This window comes from Sorex fumeus, unplaced genomic scaffold (assembly GCF_029834395.1).
Source record: "Sorex fumeus unplaced genomic scaffold, SorFum_2.1 ptg000072l, whole genome shotgun sequence".
NCBI lineage: Eukaryota > Metazoa > Chordata > Mammalia > Eulipotyphla > Soricidae > Sorex > Sorex fumeus.
In genome coordinates, this window is record NW_026606129.1 from 26686349 (window position 1) to 26710633 (window position 24285).

Below are 24285 nucleotides of genomic sequence, written 5' to 3' on the forward strand. Positions count from 1 at the left end.
AAATGCATGCTGAAAGTAGATTATAGACTGAACTTGATGGCTATTCAATACCTCTATTGCAAACTACAACACCCTAAAGGAAAGAGAGAGCAAAAGGGAATGCCCTGTCACAGAGGTGGGGTGGGGTTGGGGGGATGCGGCGAGGGGGGGTGGGAGGACTACTGGGATCATTGGTGGTGGAGAATGGGCACTGGTGGAGGGATGGGTACTCGATCATTGTATAACTGAAACCCAAGCACAAAAGTTTATAAGTCTACAACTGTACCTCATGTTGTTTCACTAATAAAAACTAAATAAAATGAAAAAAATAGAATGGAATCAAAGGGGACACTTCTTTAGAATATATCTTTTCTTCTTTAAGGAAGGAAGGACATTAAGTTCAAATGAATAGGCTTGTCTGAGTTTACTCATGGAACAATAGTGGCTGAGAGTACTGATGGGAGCTTAAAGGGAAGTTTTTTGAAAAAAAGAAAGTCACAGCTTAAGATACAAATATTTTCAGTTTTATGAAATATGGCCTGAAATATTTTATGAGCAAAAGAAGAAAAGCTATTTGTGCTGTTAGCAATTATCTTGTTTGTCTGGTATATGTGTATAGACATAATTTCTGCAGAGGAAGCTGCATTATCAAAATGGTGATGCCAAAGAGCATCTCACCTAAGCATGGCTCATTCCCTTGAGTATTCTCTGAGGACAATGCTACAAATGAAGAGGAAGGTGTCACAAAAAATTCAGGCTTGCTATCCTCATCAGAGTGGGCAGTTTGCTTCCTGGGGCTGTCTTATCATAATGGCCTCAAGTCTAGGGCTAGTTTGAAGAGATAAAAACATGAGGTTGAAAGAAGGAAACTGAAAGGGGAGAAGATGTTCTGGGAGAAATATCTCACTCCTGGGGGATGGAGCGATAGCACAGTGGGTAGGGCATTTGCCTTGCATGTAGCTGACCTGGGTTCAATTCCCAACATCCTATATGGTCCCCTGAGCACCACCAGATGTAATTCCTGAGTGCAGAGTCAGGAGTAACATCTATGCATTTCCCAGTGTGACCCAAAAAGAAAAAAAAAGAAATATCTCATTTCTATATGTTCCCTCTGAAGTGGGGTTCTTTTGACTTAGTTACTGTGCTGGGTAACTTGCCAGAAGTCTAGAGAATCTCTTTCCTAGGATATTTGCCTTCCTGGAAACAGTTGGAAATGTCTGGAGAGATTTTTTTGTTGGAGAGAATTTTTGGTGGTCAAAGTTTAGCTGTGTGTCTACTACCAGCATTTAGTCAATTTAATGCAGGAATGCTTTAAATTGTCCTCTTTCTTCTACTGTTCCTCTACCCACCAGTACAGGAACCAAACCCAGGCCTTACCCAGGCATGCAGTCTACTGAAAAGTCATTTCCCTGGCACCTACTAAACATTTTACACAGGTTCACTCCCTACAAAAAATAATTATCCATTGCCTTATGTCAACAGTGCTGAGGTTGAAAAATCCTGCCTTAGGGGAAAAAAATAAGGTGTTGAATTTCTCACAGCCTCTGATTCATAAATGTTCTTTCTCTGATTGTAGTTTCTGGAGTACCTGCTATCATCTTTCCCCACCAATGAGACTCACTCCAGGAAGAACAGTCTGGAACACTAAGGTAGGAATGACTGAGAGGTTTAGCACCAGCAGGAATACTGGCCAGTAACCCTCAAATTTAATCTAAATTCATCTCTAGTCAGTGAAATTTTAATCACAGTTCCATTACATGTACACTTATTTTTAGTATTGAAAAAAGATGGTGAAAACTTAAAGCCATACTATGCACAAGCAAATTTGTGTTATGATACTGAAATATAATAATAAAGTTTTTTTTAAATCGCAAGTAATAATTTGTACTTGATATTGATCACAATTTCTTTCCAGCAAGGGAAGAAACAGTATAAGAAATCTATCCTGCAAACATTTTATTTACCTTCTCTTCATTGCTAATAGAGAGCTGTAGGCTAGGATAGAAAAAGGCCCATTTATTTAGTATTTGAAATGTCCTTGTCACCAAAGTCGCAGACTGTTTTCTCTCTGGACCATAAAGACCTATATTTGGATGACATGCTGTAGAGGCTTTTATTTAAAGCAAGTGAAGCAGACACAACATGAGCAAAATAATTAGCAGTAGAGATGAGCACTGAGGAGTCAGTTCTTCTCCTTTTAAGGTTTAGAGACAGAAATTATGTTCTTTATATGGCTGAGACAACAGTGCCAAACCAAAAAGATCTTACGTTGGCCAGCTCATAATGGGTGACTATATAAGTTTCCCCTTGTTCTCCACTTTACCTTGTGACCCAGGAATAACTGAGAGAAATTTGGGTTTAAGGTAGATGAAGGCAGGTAGCCTCATCCTGATGAGACATCTTGTTTCCAGTGAGCAGTCACTGCCCTCTGTATGTCTGATCCGTCTGCAGGATGAAAGCAACTGCAGATTATGTAAGATGCAATCATGTCAGATTGAAATATTCAGGTGATTCCTTGTGCCAAGGAAACTGTTACGCTTTCTAAACCATTACAACTTTGGGGAATGGCAAATAATGGTATTGTATAGGGAATGACAGCTCTGGCCATGGTACTGGGCATGAATAATGAGAACAGAGAAGAGTGATAAAAAGCTTTGCATGTGAGAATAGGAGAGAGGGAGGGGGGAGAAAGGGAGAATAAGAGGGGAAGAGAAGAGAAGAGGGAGAGGGAGGGAGAGAGAGAGAGACTGATTGGGAAGTCTGTTTAGTCAAATTATCACTCAACTGGGCCAACTGGTCCTAGGTCCAGGCGCCACATACTCTGGCCAATTTAATTATTACTGTCTTGGCCAATATATGTAGACATCAAAGACCTTCAACTAATTTGTGGACCATGGAAAATTCTTGTGAAGTGTTGAGAAGCACAGCATATTCTTAATCTTGGAAATCTGGACTCTTGCACAGGCTTCTATTAATTAAACATGCAATGAACTGTGAAGTTGGAAAACAGAGATCTCTCACAGATATAACAGGCCCGGCCTGGAAACAGAGATGGAGCTAATCCTAGGGCTGGTCAATGTTTCTTGCATTCTTTTATCCAAAGGATAGGGCAAAACCACACCAAACAGATTATTTAATAAATCACTATCTGGAAAGAAGGAAACAAGAGTCAGGTGTGATAGGAGCAGGCCAGCAATAAAAGGATTACAGTATATAGATTTTCACACAAACATTCTAGAGGGATGTTTAATATAATTTTATTTGATGTGTTTGTATGAGGGGGAAGTTGGGATGCAGGGTGGGTCACACCCAACAGTGCTCTGGGGCTATTCCTGACTCTGCTCAGAAGTGGCCAGAGCTGGGTCAGCTGCATTGCAAGGCGAGTGCCTTAACCCTTGCACTATCTCTCCAACTCTTCCTCCCTCCCCAAAGGAATATTTTAAATGAATTGATAGTTCTCAAAGATCAGCTTGGGATTCTAAATAAGATCTGAGTTTCTAATCCCTAGACAGTGGAATGGGTGGTTCAAGGAAGCTGAATGAAAATTGAATGAGATCAAATCCATTCTCTGAAGTGATGGAGGCAAGATACTAAGAAAGATGTGTTGGTTCCCTTAAGCCTTTCTGGCAGGGGTGGTGCACGAGGCCTAGAGATGTGGTGAAGAGGATGGTGAGGATGTCATCTATCATTTTTCATTCCAGTTAAGGTGCTAAATACAAGTTCTTTTATTTTGATCCTCAGAGCAATATTGAGATAAATAGTGCCTGCCTCCAAGTCACAGATGAAGAAACTAAGGATTAAGGAAGTTTCCCTTAAACTTTCCAAAGATTAAGCAACATTGCAGGTCAAGTTGAAGAAGTGGAATCCCTTAAGACCCAAAGTGGATTGTATACTTGGAAATTCTGTGGCATAGAAAGGGTCCTGTAAAGCCCATAGGATTGGGTATATGGGAAAATGTTGGTGCACTCCATCATCATCATATGTTCTGTGCTTTCCTGGTTTTGAGACACACCGTCCTTATTATTGACTAAAGTTCCCATCCAATTCTATATTTAAAAGAAAAAAGATTAAACACAAACATGAGAAGCAAAACAGAGCTTCATGGAAAACAGTGGAGCAAGAGAGTACAAAAACAGGAAAGTTTTTAAGCAAATATGCAGTTCCTCTGTCCCATTTGGAAACCACAGAAACAAGAAAACAAGACAAGAAGTAAAGAAGAAGCAAGGTAAGAAGTCTCAGCCCAGGAAAGGTCTCTGTGCTCAGTCCCTGCCAGGAGGTTAGGGCTTTGGTGCAGGCCTTGAGGCAGTTAGTTTCCTCCTCTCATAGATCTTGCACAGATTCCTGATCTGTGCCAGCAGGAAGGGTCATAGCTTCCTCACTGCTCTCTGACCCACAGGTCCTGCTCACCCACTCTCCATAGCCTCCTCTCTCCCACCAGGACGCTAAATGCTCTTAGGATGAAGAGGGATCTCTGTTTTGATGTTTCCCATTTTATTCCTATTGGGCCTTAGCATTTGTTTGTAGTTCAAATCATTATGTTTTGAGTCCTTGAAAATGAAACATGCCTCATAAAATTCTCATTCTGTCAGCTGAATTCTAAACAGGGACAATGAAAACATTTTGTATTTGACCTATCTTACAGACACATTTAATAGTGCATTTGCTACTAAGTAAATAATGTATTTATTACTAAGTAAATACATTATTAAATGTTTATTTAGTAATTTTTCTATCTGTGATTTCTAGGGCTAGGTCTGCTTTCATGAAATCAAAGTTCCCCCAAAAGAAAACATGAAATAGCAAACTTTCAAAGTATTCAGAGGAAAGTAGTAGAGGAAGCATCTCACATTTACTGACTATTGGCTAATGTCAAAGTCTGCATACACGTTGATCCAGATGCTGTGCCTTTTGTTTTGTTTTTGGGCCACACCCAGTGATATTCAGGGGCTGTTCCCATCTCAGTTTCTTCAGGGATCATTTCTGGCTGTGCTTAGAGGACCATATGATGATGGTCAAATGGGGGATCAAACCTGGTCCTCTTCATGCAAAACCTTCATTCCAATGCACTGAACCATCTGGCCATCTGGGCATTTAAAGTCTCTACTAATACAATTCGAGTCTTTTCTGAGAGTGTAGTACATGACTGTAGGAGGCTCAAAGTAAATATTTATTGGTTGTTTTAATTAGATTCAGATTCTTACCATCCTCCACGCCCCTCCCACCCCAATACACACATTTTACCATGAAAAAAACAAGAATTTGAGAGCTTAAGCAACTTGCTAAATTGCAAGGTTAATAAGTAGTGACACAGGGATTTGAATCCAAGGATGCAAATCTTAAGTCAATGTTTCTTTTATTTCCTCATATCAGAAGCAACTAGAAAAGATGGTCACAGCAGACCATCCTCACCCTTCTAGGCAAGCTGATACTAAAGTCCAAGTATCCCTTTATAATATGCTCTCCCAGGTGCCAGAAGGATTTTATCATGGAGGATGATAACAAGACTTTTTCTTTTTCACCAAAAGACTATTTCAATGTAAAGACTGAGCCCTTTCTTATCTCACTTACTTCCATAACATTATGCATTTGTATAGTCCTTTATGCTATAGACTCATCATCAAAGTCTGCTTCCTGGGAAGCAGCTAGATGCATTGCCTGGATTCCTGTGCAATGAAACAGGACCATGAGATTGAGTTCTGGCCAATGGAATGAATGAAAATGCGGGGCACCAATTCCACACCTGGCTCATGTATCCTTTCATTTCTTTTCTTTTCTCTTCCTATTGAATGAAGAAAATTCATAATATCTATAAATGAATGGGGATATAAGAAGGAGAAGTGTATGAGGGCTCTCCCCTTAAATAATGGGGCATACCACCACCAAACAAGTATATGTGGCTTTATTATTAAGATGTGTCAGAAGTAAAATTCTGTTCTATACAGTCACTGAGATCTAGGGGTTTACTTTGTTGCTACAGAAAGTCCTATTATTATTTTGCTCTTCAAGGCTACACCTGGTTGTGTTCAGGGATCACTTCTAGCTCTGTACTTAGGAATTACTCCTGGCAGTGCACAGGATACAATATGGGATGCCAGAGATCAAATTCAGGTTGGCCATGTGCAAGGCAAGCGCTCTACCTGCTGTACTATCTTTCTGGCCTAGAAAGCATTATTTTACTAAGAGATTACTTATTGTTATGATTGGCTTTCTCAACCATTACATCACTATATCCTTTACAAATGTGATCAGAATCCATGGAAACTTAATAATCAAAGTTGAGGGGCTGGAGCAATAGCACAGTGGGCAGGGCATTTGCCTTGCACACGGCCAACCCAGGTTTGATTCCCAGCATCCCATATGGTCCCCTGAGCACCACCAGGAGTAACTCCTGAGTGCAGAGCCAGGAGTAACCCCTGTGCATTGCCGGGCATGACCCAAAAAGCAAAAAAAAAAAAAAAAAAGAATGAAAGGTGAGAAGAATAATCTACGCGACCATCTGAAACATGTATGTGTTGCATTACTCCTTGCCCATGAGCATGTGAAGTTCATAGACACAGTTTCTCCACCTCAAATTTGAGTGTTAGACCAAACAATCTCTAAGATTCCTTTGTAATTTTTTTTAGATGTCAAGAATATATCATTGATGTGTTCAGCAAGGGTGATCTCTTGTTTCTGAGATCCTCAAAGGTAAGGATTATTCCCTAATTCTGTTTACATGTCTAAAATCCACTTAGATGCTCTAATAGTATTAAATTTAATTAGAATTTTCTGCTGAAAAGTCTCAAATAATGTACTGATTTATGCCAATAATTTCTTGATTTAATGTGCAGCACAGTAGCAAATGATTGAAATTCTCATGAATATTTTCATTATGCATCATTGGCTATGATAGGCTATTTTATATTCATTTACATAGACTTAATCTCTGAAGAATGATTTTATAGTAATACTGAAAGACTTTTTTTAAAATTATAGGTAGTTCCAGCAGTAATTGGTATTCTGATGGCTTCATTTATAGTTCTAGTTAGTTAAATGACATAGGAGTATAATTCTTAGAGTGGAAAAAGTGTAGCATTTTCAGAACTTTTTAAATTCAAATTGTTATTAACTATAAGTTTATAAAACTTGCACTTGGGGAAATGATAGTTTAAGAAAAGACCTTTGAAGGATTGGAGTGATAATACAGTGGGTAGGGCATTTGCCTTGCATGAGGCTGACCCAGGTTTGATTCCTAGCATACCATATTGTCCCCTGAGCACTGCCAGAAGTGATTCCTGAGTGCAGAGCTAGGACTAATCCCTGTGCATTGCCAGGTTTGACTCAAAAAGCAAAAAAAAAAAAAAAAAAAAAAAAAAAAAAAAGAAAGAAAAGAAAAGAAAAGGCCTTTGAAAAGGCCTAAGGAGAATTATACAATTATAATAGGCAACATAAGCTACTTTCATTAAAAAATCTAATGATGATTGTTTTACAAAATACATACTGATCTTTTGGGGTACATATGTATTTAGTGTGGGGTGACTGATTATTCTGAAATCATCTTGTCTACCAAAAGCATCAAATCATACATATCTTGGCTACTAAATGCAGTTAAATAGGTAAAATATTCAAAAACACAGGCTGAAAGGGAGATGGGTCTTGGCAGTGAATTTGACATTGTTCAAGTAGAGGTACAGATATACATGATGAATAATTATGAGAAAGCCATACTTAAAAGCTTTTTTATTGGTAGGAGCATGAAATTCTGTATCTCCTGCTCTCCCATTTTCTGCTATCACTTCTCACCTCATGTAATTTATACTGCTCTGTGTCCTACTTCCTGTGGGTGTATGGGGTATCCATACCACTATGTGGCAAGGAACCTAGGCCTATTTAAAATGAAGTAATGGTAATACCAGCAAGAGTTTAAAGATGTTTCTTTTATTGGACCGCAGAAGATATTGTATAAAAATTATTAAATTTCTTTAAGAAAGTCAAACACCATATGGTTTCACTCATGTGGAAGATAAAGAAACCAAACAAATGATCAGACAAAATAAAACAAATGCAAGCTCTCTCTTCAAGGAAAAAAAAAGGTGATCAGACAAAATAAAACAAATGCAAGCTCTCTCTTCAAGGAAAAAAAAAAGGTAGTTTTCAGGAAATATCCCCATATCTGATAAAGGGGACTCAACTGTACTGTCAAGAGTTAGGATTTAGGTGGCGAAAGTAGTGTTGATGTTGATATTCAATGGTTTAGTCCTGAAATAAATATGATGTTATAAACAAATGTGTTACCTTAATCAAAAGTTTAAAGAATTGTAACTTCTTTATTTGGGATGTATTGTTTGTTTTAAAATTTCATGTTTAGATAATTATTTTTATTTTATTAAAATATCTTTCTGTAAAATAATTAAAAAAACCCAAAGATATTTTTTTCTTTTTCCCTGACAAGCAAAAGAAAAGGCCTTAAGTTATACAAAAATCCTCTTCATGAAATACTAAATAGATGCTCAATTTGAACATGAGCCTGAATAAGCTTGCCTAACGAAAAAAAGTTCTTAGCAAGACTACAAACACTCATTCACATTTTTTCCCACTGTAGTTCAGTAATCCTATAGCCTGTACTTATATGAGTGAATGCCTGCCATGAACCAGATTCTCCTCAAAAATAGTCTTTCTATATTATGCCCCAAAGTGCCACATCTTGTAAATGACTTATAAATTTTCATCACCATAATCCTTTAAGAAAGTTTCATTCTCAGAACTGAGATATTTTTCTTATTTTAAAAAATCCAATCTCCTGCATGTCGAAAGTAGACTATGGACTGAACATGTTTGCCACTCAATGCCTCTTTTGCAGACCACAACACTCAAAAGGAGAGAGAGAACACAGGGGATTGCCCTGCCACAGAGACGGGGGGATGGGGGGATGGGGGTGGGAGGGATATTATCCATGGTGGTGGAAAATGGGCACTGGTGGAGGGATGGGTATCTGATCATTGTATAATTGAAACCAAAGCACAAAAAATTGTAAATCTACAACTTTAAAAAAAATAAAATAAAATAAAGGGGAAAAAAAAATCCAATCTCCATGAGATAGCTATGAAGTTGTTCATAATGAAGTTTCAGTCATACAGTGTTTCAACAACTGTCCCTTTGCCAGTGTACATTTCCCACCACCAGTATCTCCAGTTTCCCTCACACCACCCCCTCTCCCTCTCAGCCTGCCTCTATGGCAGGCACTTTTATTCTCTCTCTCTCTTGATTTCTTCCTCTTTCCTTTTGAATATTATGGTTTTCAATAGTTACTGAATTGCATGTCCTTTTACCTATTAGAACTGAGATTTTTAAAAGACCCTGAAGTGAGTCTAATAGGCAGATCAGATTGAGAACCAAAATCTTGTAGGTACTGCTCACCAGAGAGCTACATTCTTTAGAGGTTCCCAAATGGAAGTAATTTCATTTATCTTAAGAAAGTAGCAACAATAAAATGGAAGGAAGATCGAAAGGTATAAATGTCCAGTTACACAATAAGTAAATCTGGGGGATTATACTATGGTTAATTATGGTGACTAGTTGCTAAGATAATAAAGGTTCCCATCACAAGAAAAGCATTTTCTAACTTTATGGTAATTAATGTCAAAGGATTTTATTGTTGTGATCATTATGTAATATAAAAAATATTGAATCATTATGTTGTGTACCTAAAACTAATATAAAGTCATATCTCAGCTAAGATAGGGAAGGGAACACCAAGTAAAGGATGTTTGGAGGATTCACTCAGGATGCTAGATGCGTGCTGAATGTAGACTATAGACCGAACACGATGGCCACTCAATACCTCTATTGCAAACCACAACACCCTAAAGGGAAGAGAGAGCAAAAGGGAATGCCCTGCCACAGAGGCGGGGAATGGGGGGGAGGGCTACGGGGATCATTGGTGGTAGAGAATGGGCACTGGTGGAGGGATGGATACTCGATCATTGTATAACTGAAACCCAAGTTGTACAACAAACAGCTCAGTAAACTCTCAGAAAATAGCCTTAGTAACCCCATTGTGAGATATAACAATTTTCACAAATTTTATTTTACTTATTTTAAAGTACTCAGCTCCTGGGAGAGAACAAGACAGAGTCTCCTACCCTATGCCTGACTGTCTCCACCAGGGCCCAACAGCTGAAGACCATCGAGGCCCAGCCAAGGCCATGCTGGGAGCACTCTCCACACACTTGGATGAGCCTCACGCATAAAAGAACTGACAGAGGAACCCAGGTGTGTGGGACCCGGGGCTGAGATCTCCAAGCCTGCACAGTTTGGGACTGGACCTGCCAGAGTTACTGGCAGTTACACCCACCAACTGCCGTGTAACTCCAACAACGGCCAGGATCCAGAGATCATCACACTCAGCTCCCGGAAGCTTCTTATCATCTTATCCACATCTTATCATCTCATTCCTAATTTGGTCAAACTGGCAGGCTACCAAATGTAACATGCCCACACGGCAGAGTCTGGCAAACTCCCCGTGGTATACCCAATATGCCAAATACCAGTAACAATGATGGGTCTCATTCTCCTAACCCTGAAAAAAAAAGCCTTGAATATGGCACTTTAAAAAAAAAAATCTCAGGGCTAGGACGAAGAAGACGTTACTGGCACCTGCTCGAGGCAATCGACGAACAACAGGGTGGTCGTGATCGTGATTTTAAAATAATTCCATTATTTGAATTGTTGTAAAAAGAAATATAAGATACATTATTTTGTTCCTGTTAAGGGATATAGAGTGGAAATTGGGGACAATGGTGGAAGGAAGGTCACACTGGTGGTGGCATTGGCACTGAATGCCTGAAACAACTATATTATGAACAATTTTGTAAACCATTGTGTTCAAAGTTAAAAAAAACTTCTAGAAAGACTATGTTTTAAAGGTTTTAGTTGAATCACCTTAAGAAACACAGTTACAAAGCTGTTCATGATTGAGTTTTAGTCATATAATATTCCAATACCCATCCCTTCACCAGTGCACATACAAAAAGACTATTGAGAACTCACATACAACTTCTTGTCGTCTATGCCCCAAATACAACTTTTTGAATTAGAAACATTAATTAGAAAGGATATATACACATTTGTGTTCATTGCAGAACTTAGTACAATAGTCAAGATATGAAAAATACCCAAATGCCCAGTTTTGGATGAGTGGAACAAAAAGTTGTGGTTTCTACATCCATACAATAAAAAACTATGTAGCTCTAAGAAAGAGTAAAATCATGCAATTCGCTGTATCATGGCTGGAACTACAGATATGTTGAGAGAAATCAGTTAAAAGAAAATATATAAATACAGAATAATCTTTCTCATATGTGGGACTTAAAGATACACAGCAAGGTAGTAACAAAGGTCCAAAAGCAACAGAATGAGGAAACTTATCACACAATTGAGTTGGGGGAAATTTTGAAAGGGAGGGGTGTTGAGGCCTTTGAGAGAGGGAAGTGGGTACACTGGTGATGGGTGTGGTATTGGAGTTACTTACATGGAACTACATCACTGACAGAAATTGTGAATCACAGAATCCCAATCAAAAAAAAGTTAAAAAAGAGAAATTACAAAAATAAAAATAAAAAACCATATTGATTCTGGGGTCTACAAGAATTTATCTAGTCTGGGAATGGTATGAGTGTAGACACAAAACTCCTAGGGTAATTCTTACCAACAGGCAAGTTTGAGAAGGACTTACCTTGTCTTCCACTAGAGAGGAGGAGGGTTTACTCACTAAATTCAGGGACAATTGATTAATCAAGAGATTCAACATGCACATTTGTTTGCTAAAGACTAAAAGCATCAGTTAAGAACAAGCAAAGGAAACATACTCTTAAAGTATTGGGAATGGATGGTCTGGAAGCTCAAAACTGGGCAAATCATTTTGCCCTGGGAGTCTTTGCCTGCCATGGTTTAAAAGTGAGAACTGGAGAAAATGATCCTCAGCTCAGATTTATTATCAAAACCATAGTCCTTTGACTGAGGAGTTAGGCTTTCTAAACAGTTTCACTTCTACAACACAGACAAATTTCAGAGGGAAATGTATTCATGGCCAATACTGGAAAGGCTAAGATGGACAGAGAAGCCCGGGATTGTTCAGTAAGGGGGACAGGTAAGGACAGAAACATATAAAACCAAGCCTTGGCTCACTGCCATCAAAATCATCATCTACCCATTAGGAACACTTTTTTTTTTGCCCAGGAATAGGGGGAAGATTACTTTAAATTTTTTGGAAGCACCTTGCTCCTTTATAATGTTCAATGGTTGTAAACTCTGGCATGTGGCAGAGTAGAGAGGAAACTAGATTCTGACATAACAGAACTTAGGTTGTGGTTGTTATTTGTGATTGGTAGCTGAATTTGAGTAGAGATATGGTTGGGTAGTTCTCGATTACAGCAGGCTTGCAGGAGGTAGAGATGAGAAAAATCTGAATATTATGTTGGTAACAGTGGAGAGTGATGATGCTGCTGGTGGTGATGGTAGGAATGGGGGATGGAATAATGGTGGAGGAGGGTTGGGCATAGAGGTCAGAGGTCGAGGTCTAGGAGAAGGAGCTAAACACTGTAAACAGTGACTTCTAAAATGAATTCATAACTTGTTCAAGAAATTGCTTTTTTCTTCACCCTATCTTTCCCTAAACATTATACTTTCCATGTTGATTCACTTATATGCAAATTTCATGACTTCATCTTTTCTAACAGCCGCATAGTATTCCACTATGTAGAGGTACATGGGTTTTATTTTTGGCTGAAAACACGAGACTTTCTTGAAGTTGGGATGGCTGACATCCACCCACCTCCCTATGCCTCTGAAAATCCCAGAAGCCTCACCACATCCCACCACCACCACTGTAAGAGAGACTCATAAATAAAGCTGGAAAGAGATCAACTAGCCACAGAAATTTCTTGGATATCTGTTCCTGGCTGAGACCTCAGGGATTATCTTGTGAGGGGTATGAACAAGCTCCTGTTTTACCACAGCTCTGGCAGCCGCACTCGCACCTCAAGCCACAACCATGCCTCCCTCTGGACTTCCCAGCTAACTATTCTGGATTTTCTGGAGCTAAATCTCCAAACTCTATAATACTGACATCCCAGTAGTAGCACATGAGATTGAATGGGAATAACTTGACTAATTTTGACTAACAAAAACATTAACACAGAAGGCTTAACTTACAACAGCTTAGTCAACCCTCAAAGAAGGGCTTAATGTCCCTATGGCAAGATGCAACAATTTTCAGAAGTTTTCTTTTACTGAAATATTTTTTGATCATCACATTAGCCATTTAGTGGCAACAAGCAATATAAAATAAATTGTTGTTGGACCGCTATGTGGGCAGACTTGAGGGGTGGTTGGGAAATGGAGAAATGGTGGAGAGAAAGTGAGAGTAATGGTGGGATTGGTGTTGAAAAATTTAATGCCTGTAACAACTTTGTAAACCATGGTGTTTAAATAAAGTGGGCATTTATTTTAAAGGTGATATGTTAGCTTCACAGAAACGAGTTCTCTCTGTCTCTGTCCCTGTCTCTCTGTCTCTGTCTGCCTCTCTCTCTCTCTCTCTCTCTCTCTGTTTTCTCTCTGTTGCTTTTCTTAATTTCCCAGTTGTAGTGGAAACTGGAGAAAATCTCAAACTGATGGATTGGTCCTCTCTCTTTCCCAGAATGGACACCATGGAGTGGTTGGCACTCTCATCTACCAATGTGGAGGAAATTTAAAAAGTAAAAATTTATTGTTTTACTTTCTCTGCTTTCTAAGGTGAAAGCCTTCAAAAATGATGATGAGTTTTCCAAGAAGTGCATATTTTCAGAGAAGGGTTTGAAAAGGGGAGGCAAGTGGGAGGTGTGGACAGAAGGATTCATATCTTTTTTTTTTTTTTTTTTTTTTTTTTTTTTTTTTGTAAAGGAAAAGACTTTAATATGCTATCAAATTCCAATGTACCCAAACCAGCAATGAAATGTCTGAATATAAACTTGTTGCACTGACAAATATAAGAGAATAAAGACACAATAACTCTAAATTCTTTATCACCATCAAGGATGGAAACCAGCATCTCTAAGAAGTTTGTTTTAATAGAATTAAACATTTCATTTCCCCTCACAGTAATCAAAGTGAACATTTTATCATTATTACATACTTGGTATATCAAACTGAATTCCAGGAATGTAAGAAAGTCTGACTTGGAAATATTACATAGAAAAAGAGTGAATTAACAAACACACTACTTTTTTTTTAGTTCTTTTATATAAGTACACATTGATATCTACTTATCTGATAGCAGCGTTGCTGGTTTTGAGGTTTTGTTTTTTTTTTTCCTTCCAGAGGGAATGTAGAATGGCAGTATTATCTTTGGAACAAATTAAGATAGTAACAGAGAACAGAATACACATATTTTTCAAGAGTAATAAATAGATAAGTATGTAACTCTGGAAAATATGTCACTAATATGCTTCTTAAGAGTTCTTAGGATTTTTTTTCTTATTGAATCTAATGTACTGTCACTATCTGTTCTGGGAAAAACAAACCTTTAAGGTCTGAATTTTTCTCCTTCAATCAACAGTTAGAAATCAAGAGTAAACTTGGAGGCCGGTACACTTGTTTGAGCCACCAGAGAGTTCTGCAATACATCTGATTATTTTACCAGAGCATATATACTCTGAATTACTCTCTAGAGACACACCAAATATTGTAACAGAACTGTATACCCCAAACAAGTTCTCTGATGGTTTCTCATGCTTGCAGAGGGGCTGAGTAACAGACAGTGTAACATAAGCAGACATGCAGTAGAGAAGGGCATCAGTGATGCAGCCTCACCCTGAATTTTCCCCATAAAATAATTCCTTTTATAAATAAGACTTTGCTTTTTCTATAAAGATTCATCCTGTAACTGGGCTTGGATCTCAGAGAGTGTTAAGGATATAGCTTATGAAATCTAGACCACACGTTCTGAGGTCTATTGTCACCCCAAAGACATTCTCCAAGTGGATGCTCAGGTGGGGTTAAGATGCTCTTAAGCAAACTTATTGACACTTAAAACGAATACCACTGATCAACTGGCAGCAGCAACAGACTTCTTTAAAATCAACTAAAAAAAAACTTTAAATAAAAGGCTTACGGAGACTAGTTTCCCTAATTATTTCTCGAAAAGGAGGAAAATATGAATTGTTCTTAATAAAGTTCAATATTCTTTCTGAATCTTAAGTGCTAGTTAAGACGTTATACATAATTTAGTTCCCCAATCAATTAAAAAAATGTTTCCACATAGATTCCTCAAAATTATTATCTAGTCCCAAATTTTATTGTTTTTCAATACACTCAGAGATTATCTGTAACTTTCGTTCAGAAATGTGTTTTTTTTTGGGGGGGGGGGCTTCTTTTAACACGTATATTTAATTCTCTTGCAAATAAACATGATTTGAAATTTAAGGTTATAAGGTAATTCTAGAAAAAGGTAGACATTGACCTATGTGCTCTCCTATCTACCCATATTTACAAGGTTTAGCATCCACTGTAGTGCCCTCATTATATTCATGGATCAACTGTTAATACACAGTAACTGCGGCCCGAATTTCCTATATTAAAGACTTCAAAATTCCTCAAAATCTCACAACACTACAAAGTCATTAATATCTGATTACAATAGGATATGAATATTAGTGTTATGCATTTTTTTGCTATTGAAAAGAAATACAAATCTTTATTTTTTTTCTATCTAAATTACATCCAAGTTTCATTGTCAGTTCTCAAGAGAATATCTAAAATGTACATTCCTAATGAAAAGGTAAAGCTGTTTAAGGGCTGAACTAGTCCAATATACAATTAAGGATTACTTAATCTTGTTAATTTTTTTGTATTTTTTTCTTCCTAAACTCCTATATTAAATCCCTGGTTTCTCATGGATTAGATAATAATTTAGCATTGTAAAAATTAATTTCAGAAACTATTGTGCTAATACTTAGGTTTCAGAAAGGAATTGTACAAAATCAATCACCTCCATTCACCGTTAGAACAGAAGTTAGAATAGCTTACTAACTGATATGGGCGACGGATGTCACTATGACACAAAGTCTGCTGTGACTTGCTCGTTTGGCTACAAGTGCAGTCCTTTTCATGAATGACAACCAACACACAGCATTTCCAACTTGTAACATAAAACAACTCTGAAAGAATGTACTTGTGTGACTTGGAAAAGTCTGATTGTAATGAAGTAACAACCTTTCCCCTGAAAAAAAGAAACACACAAAAAAGCGAGCAAAACCCAGTGGGAAATCAGGCACAGACGGTATTGATCGGGTTTCCTTCTTTTCCTCCTGTGGTTTTGATTCTCGAGCCATAGCTGATTCCGACAGAATCTGAGACTTGCTACAAAATGACGCAGCTATTTTTCTCTCTTTCTTTTTCTTTTTCTTTTTCTCGAGGTTCTTTTCGTTTGCGTTCACTACTCCCAGGCTGCCTTGCACTTGATGGGGAGGCTTGTGCTGGCTGACTCTGGGCCTGTGGGGCGGCCGTGGCGGTGGCGGCCGCCTGCTCCTGCTCCTGGTAGTACTGGGAGGCGCGCCTGTCCTCCTCCTCCTGCAGCCTCCTGGCCAGTTCCAGGTCACTGAGTCCCTCGGGAACCTGCTCCCAGCTGACTTCTTGGCTCTGCTGTTCTTGTTGTAGAGATAATGCCATGAGATAATCTTGATCGATCTGATCTTGCTGTCCTCTGTATACAGTTTCAGGATCAGAAGGAGGTCGAAGATGAAATTCTGAGTCACAGAAGTTTCCGTCACCATCAACATTGTGTAGACTTTCCCAGACAACTTTCTCTTCTGTCAGAAACCCCTGATCTGTTACTAGCAAATACAATAGGCCCTCGTACTTGGTCATGGTGCTGAAGTGGTTATTCCGGAAGAACACACAGAGCTCTCCTTCCTGGACCGTTGACGTCAGCTCACATAGTCCATGGTAAGTGAGCTGAGTGGCTGTGTTATTTAGAAACTGCTCAGCTACAAAGCCTTCACTGACCAGCTCACTGCTGTCTGACTGCTTGCAGGAGATGATCTTCTCCACTAGCTGGTTATAGCTGCAGTTACCAACAGCCTTTACAATGTCATCAGTCTGAGGATCCACTAACCACCCATGGTACAAAGGAATATCAAGAAGGTCAAATACGATGCATTCAGGTGTATATTCAAATACTCGAACGCCAGTGAATTTCACATTTACATCCAAGCCTGTTTGAAGTTTGTGCAAAATTGCCATAGCATCACTCATATTCTGCTCATAGTTTAAACGTTGAATTTCTGAAATTTCTTTTGGCTTTGCTTCAAGCATGTAATCTCCTAAATATTCCATCAGTTGTTCGGCAGTTATGATTTCCATCATCGGTGGAAGTTTCACCTTCCAGGCCAGGAGCAAGACGTTGAGGATGGCCAGCAAGGGGCAGGGCCCGTTCTCGTTCTGGGTGATGATGGGCGTGTTCTCCTCCTTCCACTGGATCCACTTGATGTGGTACACCGACTGTCCGGGGCCGCGCTCCCTGCCCAGCGCCTCCCCGCCGCGCCGCGCGCCGGGCCCGGGCCCCGCCGGGCCGGGGCCGCCGCCCTCGGCGCCCTCCTCGCCCGCGGCCTCGGCCTCGGGGCTGCTGGGGGACGACGGCAGGTGGGAGAAGGACCCCAGGGAGTCGAGGCTCGGCGACGCCCCGGGCGGGCTGGACTCGCTGTCGTCGCCGCCGCCGCCGGGCTCGGGGCCGGGGACCGCGGGGTCGAGCCGGCAGGGGCCCGCGGGACCCTCGCCCGCAGCGGCGGCGGCGGCGGCTGGCGCGGGAGAGGCGGTCACCTTGCGCTGCCCTCTCGGGGCCGCCTCCTGGGCAGCGGCGGCGTCCACGCCGCGCGCCCGCGAGTCCGGGCCCGGGGACGAGGCGCCGGGCGCGGGCGGCGACGCGGGGCCGGCGACGGGCGGCGCGAGGCCCCCCGCGCCCGCGGCCGCCGCCCCCCGCCCGGGCCCGCCGGCTCCCGCGCCCTCCCCGCCGGCCCGCGGGCTCTCGGGGCGCCCCTCGCGCGCGGACTCGGCCCGCGGCGCCGCCCCGAGCTCCGGCGACCGCGGGCGCCCGGGGCCGCTCTCCATGCCCGGCCGCCGGCCCGCGCTCTAAGACCCGGACCGCGGCGGCGTCCCCTCGGCCCGCGCCTCCGACGCCATCAGCGCGGCCCGGCGGCTCCCGCGCCAGGATTCATATCTTTAAAAAAGTGGGCTGGTGGACTTGTTGGGTGGGAATGAGGAGGGAGTAATGTGTGCAGCTGGGCAGGGACAGCCCAGGAGTTCTTTCTTTGTGGGGTGAGAAGGCAGAAGAGTACATCAGGTTCCAACAGTGTGAAGAGTAGCTTTGTGGGAGGGACATTGGGGGAGGAATTAAAATGGTTTTGTGTGTATGTGTGTGTGTGTGTGTGTGTGTGAAAGAGAGAGAAAGAGAGAGAGAGAGAGAGAGAGAGAAAAGAGAGAGATCCTTTTATTCTCAAGACATTTCAGGAAGGCTGATATTTCCTTTCTAGTCCTATTTGCAGTCAATATTTTGTTTCTTTTAGAAGTGATTTTGGTAGGAGCAAAAAAGGCTCCATTGTGTCATGTGGTTAAATGCCTAGGAAATAAAATCAAAGTTACTTTTTGTAATTGATTCCACCAACAGGGGAGCATTGGTGTTTGAGTACATTGGTGTTTTTCTTTCTCCTGTTTATGGGCATATTGTAATCTGACTGATTCCATGGAATTCAAGGCCTCATTTTATTGTTGGCCCAACTGGAAGAGCAGGAATTTGAAAGAAAAGTGAAGTAAGCCTCCAGATGCTCTTTCCAAATCTGTATGCATAAATCCATACATATCCTCCCAGCTCCTGGGAAACATGGGAGAGGAAACAGAGTTCTCCTGTGTCTCAACCTCTGCAGCAGGGGTAAGCTCCAGGACAAAGACCTGGGGTGCCACTCTCCAGACTCGAGCAGAAGGACCTTCACCGGGTCAGTCATGTCACTCCCTTCCTTAAAGTCTAGGGCAAGGAGGTTTTTGGAGGAAGGCTGCTGTATAAAGAGTAAATATGACAGGAAGTTTTTTGAGAAAATCTTTGCCCTTAATCAATTATTCATGTCTCTAATTAAAAAAGAATGCGCTAATTCATCCCAAAGTACCCAGTGGTATCTGCTGCTCTGTACTCACTGGAATACATTCTGAAGCTTGACAACAAAGACATAAATCATAAAATAACATCTCACTAGAACATGCTATATGGAAACTTAAGAGCTTCATGTGAACAAAAATGTCATGACATCGTATTTATGACTTACTTGTAGTGGTTCAAAGTGAAAACTATATAGAAATAGAAAGAGAGGGTCAAGCGAACCAAGCAAATGTTTTAAATGTTAAAACTTGAAGATCTTGAGCAAAGGGAATCTGGGATGTCTACAAGTTTTATAAATTTTCTGTTAATCTGGATTATTGTAAATAAAGAAAAAGAAAAGATAAAATATTGCTATAAATAAAAGGATGTAATAAAAGGAAAAATATTTGTATAGTCATGATAGACAAGTATTAAATTTCATTATTCAAACCATTAGTAAAAGACAAATAGCACACAAGAAAAGAAAAATGAACAGATAAGATGCAAAAAAATATTAAAGTAATCAATTAATGTGTGTTTGTGGTCAAATTTATTATTAACAAAGTTTTAAAAGAGAGTCATTATCCTTTGACTTAGTATTTTCTTTTTATTCAAGAATTTATCCTAAATGCATAATTTTAGAGATGTGTATTTTCTGTGTAATTATTGATAGTTAATAGTATTATCTATAATAATATTATATTATTATAAGTTCAATAGTAAGGAACTATATCATTGTTTGATGAGTTACCAAGTAGTTACAAACAAAATCACATTTTGGAGCTTATTTATCAACAATGGGAAACAAACATGTATACTAGTTATATCAGGCTTTTTTTGAGTGATAATGTTATTTTACTGTCAACATCCTGCAAGCCTCAAGCATATTCTATGTATTTTTAGGGTTTGAACACAACTGTGATTCTTTTTATGGGGGAATTGAATGGTCACTGAGGAGCAATCAATAAGTTCAAGGGATACTGAAGAACCACCTTTGTAAAATAGCATGTATAAAAATGTTTTATATATATGATATCTATCTATCTATCTATCTATCTATCTAGCTGAATGATGACTTTGGGAACCTGGAGAAATCTTTGCAGTGTATAGTTCTGTGTTGCTCCTTCCTGAGAGGTTTATTTGTGAGTCTCTGGATCATGGCTGTTAATGAGCTTATATGGCTCCAGAGGCAGTTTGCGGGTGTGAATGTCAGGCTATTGGAAGCACAGGGAGATGGGGGTAGGTCACCCATCCTTGACTCCATGCAAGACTAGATATTTCAGGCTGTATAACTATGTTTGAAATTGTAGAATTCCTGAAGAGACATCTCATATATTCTATACCACTGATGAACCAAGAGTAGAGGAGTAGTACACCACATTTGATGGGGTGTAAAGTAGAAGGCAACCAGCCTTGGGGAGGAAAAATATTTATACATTTATGTACATAAATAAGCATACAAGGCTCTACTTTTAACAACATGTTAGTAATCTCTTATACAAGGGCTTACTGGATCCAGGGTGAAATACAACAATCTTCACACACTTTCTTCTAAGGAAACTTTTTAGATCATTATTTATTTATTTTTTGCTTTTTGGGTCACACCCGGCAATGCACAGGGGTTATTCCTAGCTCTGCACTCAGGAATTACTCCTGGCGGCACTCAGGGGACCATATGGGAATGCTGGGAATAAAACTCAGGTTGACCGCATGCAAGACAAATGCCCTACCGGCTGTGCTATTGCTCCAGCCCACTTTTTAGATCATTTTTAGCAGATTATTCATAACAAGCAATACAAAATAAATTCTTTATGTCCTGCTTTGGGGGCAGGGTTTGGGGGTCGGGGTGAAAACATTTGAAAATATGGTGGTAGGTAGGTGTCACAATGGTGGGATTGGTGTTGGAATATTAAATGTAACAAATTATTGTGAGCAACATTATAAAAATAAAATAAAATTTAAAAAATGTGTCTAATAGAAATACTGACTTTTTCCTAACCCTCAAATTCTGTATAGATCTAAAAATCATAGTCATTAGGGGGCTGGAGAGTTAGTACAACAGATAGGGTGTTGTAAGTGTCCCACCCGGGTTCAATCCTTGACATTCAATATTGGTGCTCTGAACCCCTTCAGGAGTGATTCCTGAGTGCAGAGCCAGGAGTAAGATTTGAACACAGCCAAGCGTGTCCCAACCCCCTCCCCCACCTCCCAAATCAAAATGAAACAAAGTATTCATCAGGATAGTCTCAAAATGCACATATATTTCGCTAAGATTTCTCTTTATATACAACTATTGATATGCATAAACCTTTCTTAGAAAAATGTGATTTATAAATATTCAAATTCCCAGCACTGAAAATCATATCTTAAAATAAGAAGGGTAACTAGAGATGAACTAGTCTCACATTTTTATTTAATGGTTAGGTGTTCACAATCTAGAGAGGATAAGTGGTTTTATTAGTTCTTATCACTAATTGTCAAACACCTCTACAAATAATGGGAAAAACATAAACCTTACATAGCCATAGATATATGCCCAATTAAAAAGTAGAAAAAATCCTTGAAAAAAATTTTAGTTAAAATATTAAAACCTCAGAAGTAATAAGAAACATAAATTTAAAATGTGTACATAAATCTTCATTTTGCTTAAAAATGACCCTCCTCAGGGTCAAGACAAGTAACCAATCTGAAGATTACACAGTGAAGGAAAGACACTGAAAGTTCCTGTTAGAGCCTTGCAAACATCTCTCCCCTGGTTCCTAGGATATAGCCAATATAATGGATTGAGAATGAGAAAGAAAAAGACAAACATTGCTATAGGGAAATGAAATGGACAAGCAAATTCCAAAGCAGAGATAAAGGTTAAATGATTGAATGAAAAGTATACTATTTACAAGGAAGGATTCATAACAGTGTGATTTCAAATCACTGGAGCCCCAATTTCCAATTTCAAAGAAAACACCAAATACTTTGCTAACTTTATCTTCTGTACTAATTTAATAAGATTAGGTTTAGCTATGCCAAAAGATACCTCCGGGTTTCTCTCTTCAGGCCTGATTAGAAGTATATGAGTTCTTAGGCTTTTTTTTTTTCAACCAAGGCCCAAAGTCTCTAACTTTGTTATGTAAAATTTTAGGTATTCACTTAGAATAAACTCCTATCTACTGTGAGTCAGGGTTTCATGCAAAATAGAGCTCATTATAATACCATGAATATGAGTTAAATTCTTCTAAGATTACCTAGGAAGCCAGACTTAATTCTAAATGAATCAAGTATCATATTGAGGTACTTTTTTGTTTTTCTCTTTAAGAAACAGTATTTCTCAATGAATGACTTCATATGGTGCTGATTTCAAATTAGGTGGAGTAAAACAGTGAGAAAACTTTGGCAAGATTCAACTCCACTGCAGCTGATATTAAATAACTCCAGAAAATAAACAATTTTTCATTTGGGCAAATGAAAAAGATGTAAATTTAATAAGCATGGTGTTTGAAGGAGTCTGCATAGCAACAATGTGACTCTTATCTGAAGATACTTGTCTCATGATTTTAGAAAAAACAGGCTCGATATTCTTAGTTATTTAAAAGGAGGTTTCTTTTGGAAAGATAATTGATTTCTTATATTACATAACTATAATATTACCTATTATGTTTCTTCAAAGAAAATATGTATACGTCCTCCTTTAAATTATGTTTCTAAAGGAAGCACATTAGCTCCAATGGCTTGAAACTGTATTTTGGTCTGTTATGCAGCTTGAAATAAACAAAGACCACAGCAAAAAAAGAGAGGATAGAGTTTAGGTTTCATCTACAAGCTAGGGAGTCTAAAGTGAGGGTTTACTCAGCTAAGTCTATCAACATATACTGAGTGGGGGGATTCAACTTCCCTTGAATATAAAAGTGCTGTTTATTTTTATACTATGATATAAATTCTGGGAGGCAGAACACCTTTTCCTACTCAGTGGCACCTGGGTTCCACACTTCCTGACTGCCACAGGATGGTTGGAGAGTTGACTCAGTTAAGCTCTGTCCTGGAGGCGTCAGATTCCCAGATTGGTCCTGGAGATAAGCTCACTGGGCCTTGTGGCTCCAGCTCAATAACTAGATGACTGCAGCTACTTTGGTCATAAACACAGTGGTCAGCGAAACATAGTCTTTGGGCCAAAGGCTGAACTGTTTTGTCTATAAAGTTCAATGGAAACACAGCCACACTCTCTTCTTTCTGTATATTATATGACCTTTCATGCTAAATGGCAGAACCTAAGAGTTTGCAAAGCCAGAGATCTGGGCTTTTACCAAAAAAAGTGAATTGCTGGTCCTTATTGTATAAAAACCTGGTAGCGAGAGGGGATGTTCTTTGAGACTATATTTTTAGAGGCTTTCTCAGGTGGGCAAATATCAGAGTATAGTGTCACTCTATGTAGCTATGATTCCGCCCCATCCTTTACCAGAGGGAGACACTTGCCCTAGTTTTTGCAGTATAGCTACCTGCTGACATCTGTGATCTTACACATACCTTTAGTTGAAGATTTTTGCTATCACCCCTGGTTGAGATTCCAAATCATACTGCTTAAGAATGAAAGCAATTGCTAAGGGTGAGTAATACACCCATTTTCTATGGAATGAGAAACTTTATGACATAAAAAGAGCAAGATTTTCATGGGGAAGAATCTAAGCTGAACTGACAGTAAAATAGAAAGAGGAGTGAGTATATTTTGGTGCCTGTTAATAAGAAATAAGATGAAATATCATTTTTAGGCCCTTCCTTTGTTGGGGAAATCATCCTGGTTTTCCCTTTCTAGATTTTCTATGTCAGCATCTCATGTATAACTGGATAAAGAATCAGAACTGGGAGATGCAGCAGTATGGACACTGGGAAGCTTCTAGATGTCAGAAGGGTGAGTAGTACCTTTTAGTCAATTCAATTTCTCAGGTCTTGTGGAATGTACTTTTAGATGATAGTTTGCATATTTAATTTGTCACAGGGTCAGGAGGTGACATAAATGAACTGTTAATGGGTTGAAGTTGCCCATAACATTCAGATCTATAGGTATCTTCCCTACTGCCATAAAAATTCAAAGGACAGTTGCAGACATGATGCTAGACTTAAGAATGGATAATAATAATAGGCATGTATATATGTATATGTTTACCCCCTTGGCTTTTGGT

The 24285-nt window shown here is 39.4% G+C and overlaps 2 protein-coding genes across 8 annotated transcripts in view; both read right to left on the reverse strand.

The window, feature by feature from the left end:
• THRB (thyroid hormone receptor beta) overlaps positions 1-24285 on the reverse strand; it is a 441166-nt gene that overhangs the window by 112805 nt on the left and 304076 nt on the right. The gene's annotated exons all lie outside the window — the stretch shown is intronic.
• LOC130037398 (ubiquitin carboxyl-terminal hydrolase MINDY-2-like) lies at positions 15359-18099 on the reverse strand. The gene has a single exon (XM_056129246.1). The coding sequence runs from the start codon at positions 18097-18099 to the stop codon at positions 16354-16356; it is 1746 nt and encodes a 581-aa protein (XP_055985221.1). The 3' UTR covers positions 15359-16353.

What these genes read in the sequence shown, in the direction of transcription:
- LOC130037398 (XM_056129246.1), bottom strand. Translation starts at nt 18,099, where the DNA reads ATGGAGAGCGGCCCCGGGCGCCCGCGGTCGCCGGAGCTCGGGGCGGCG.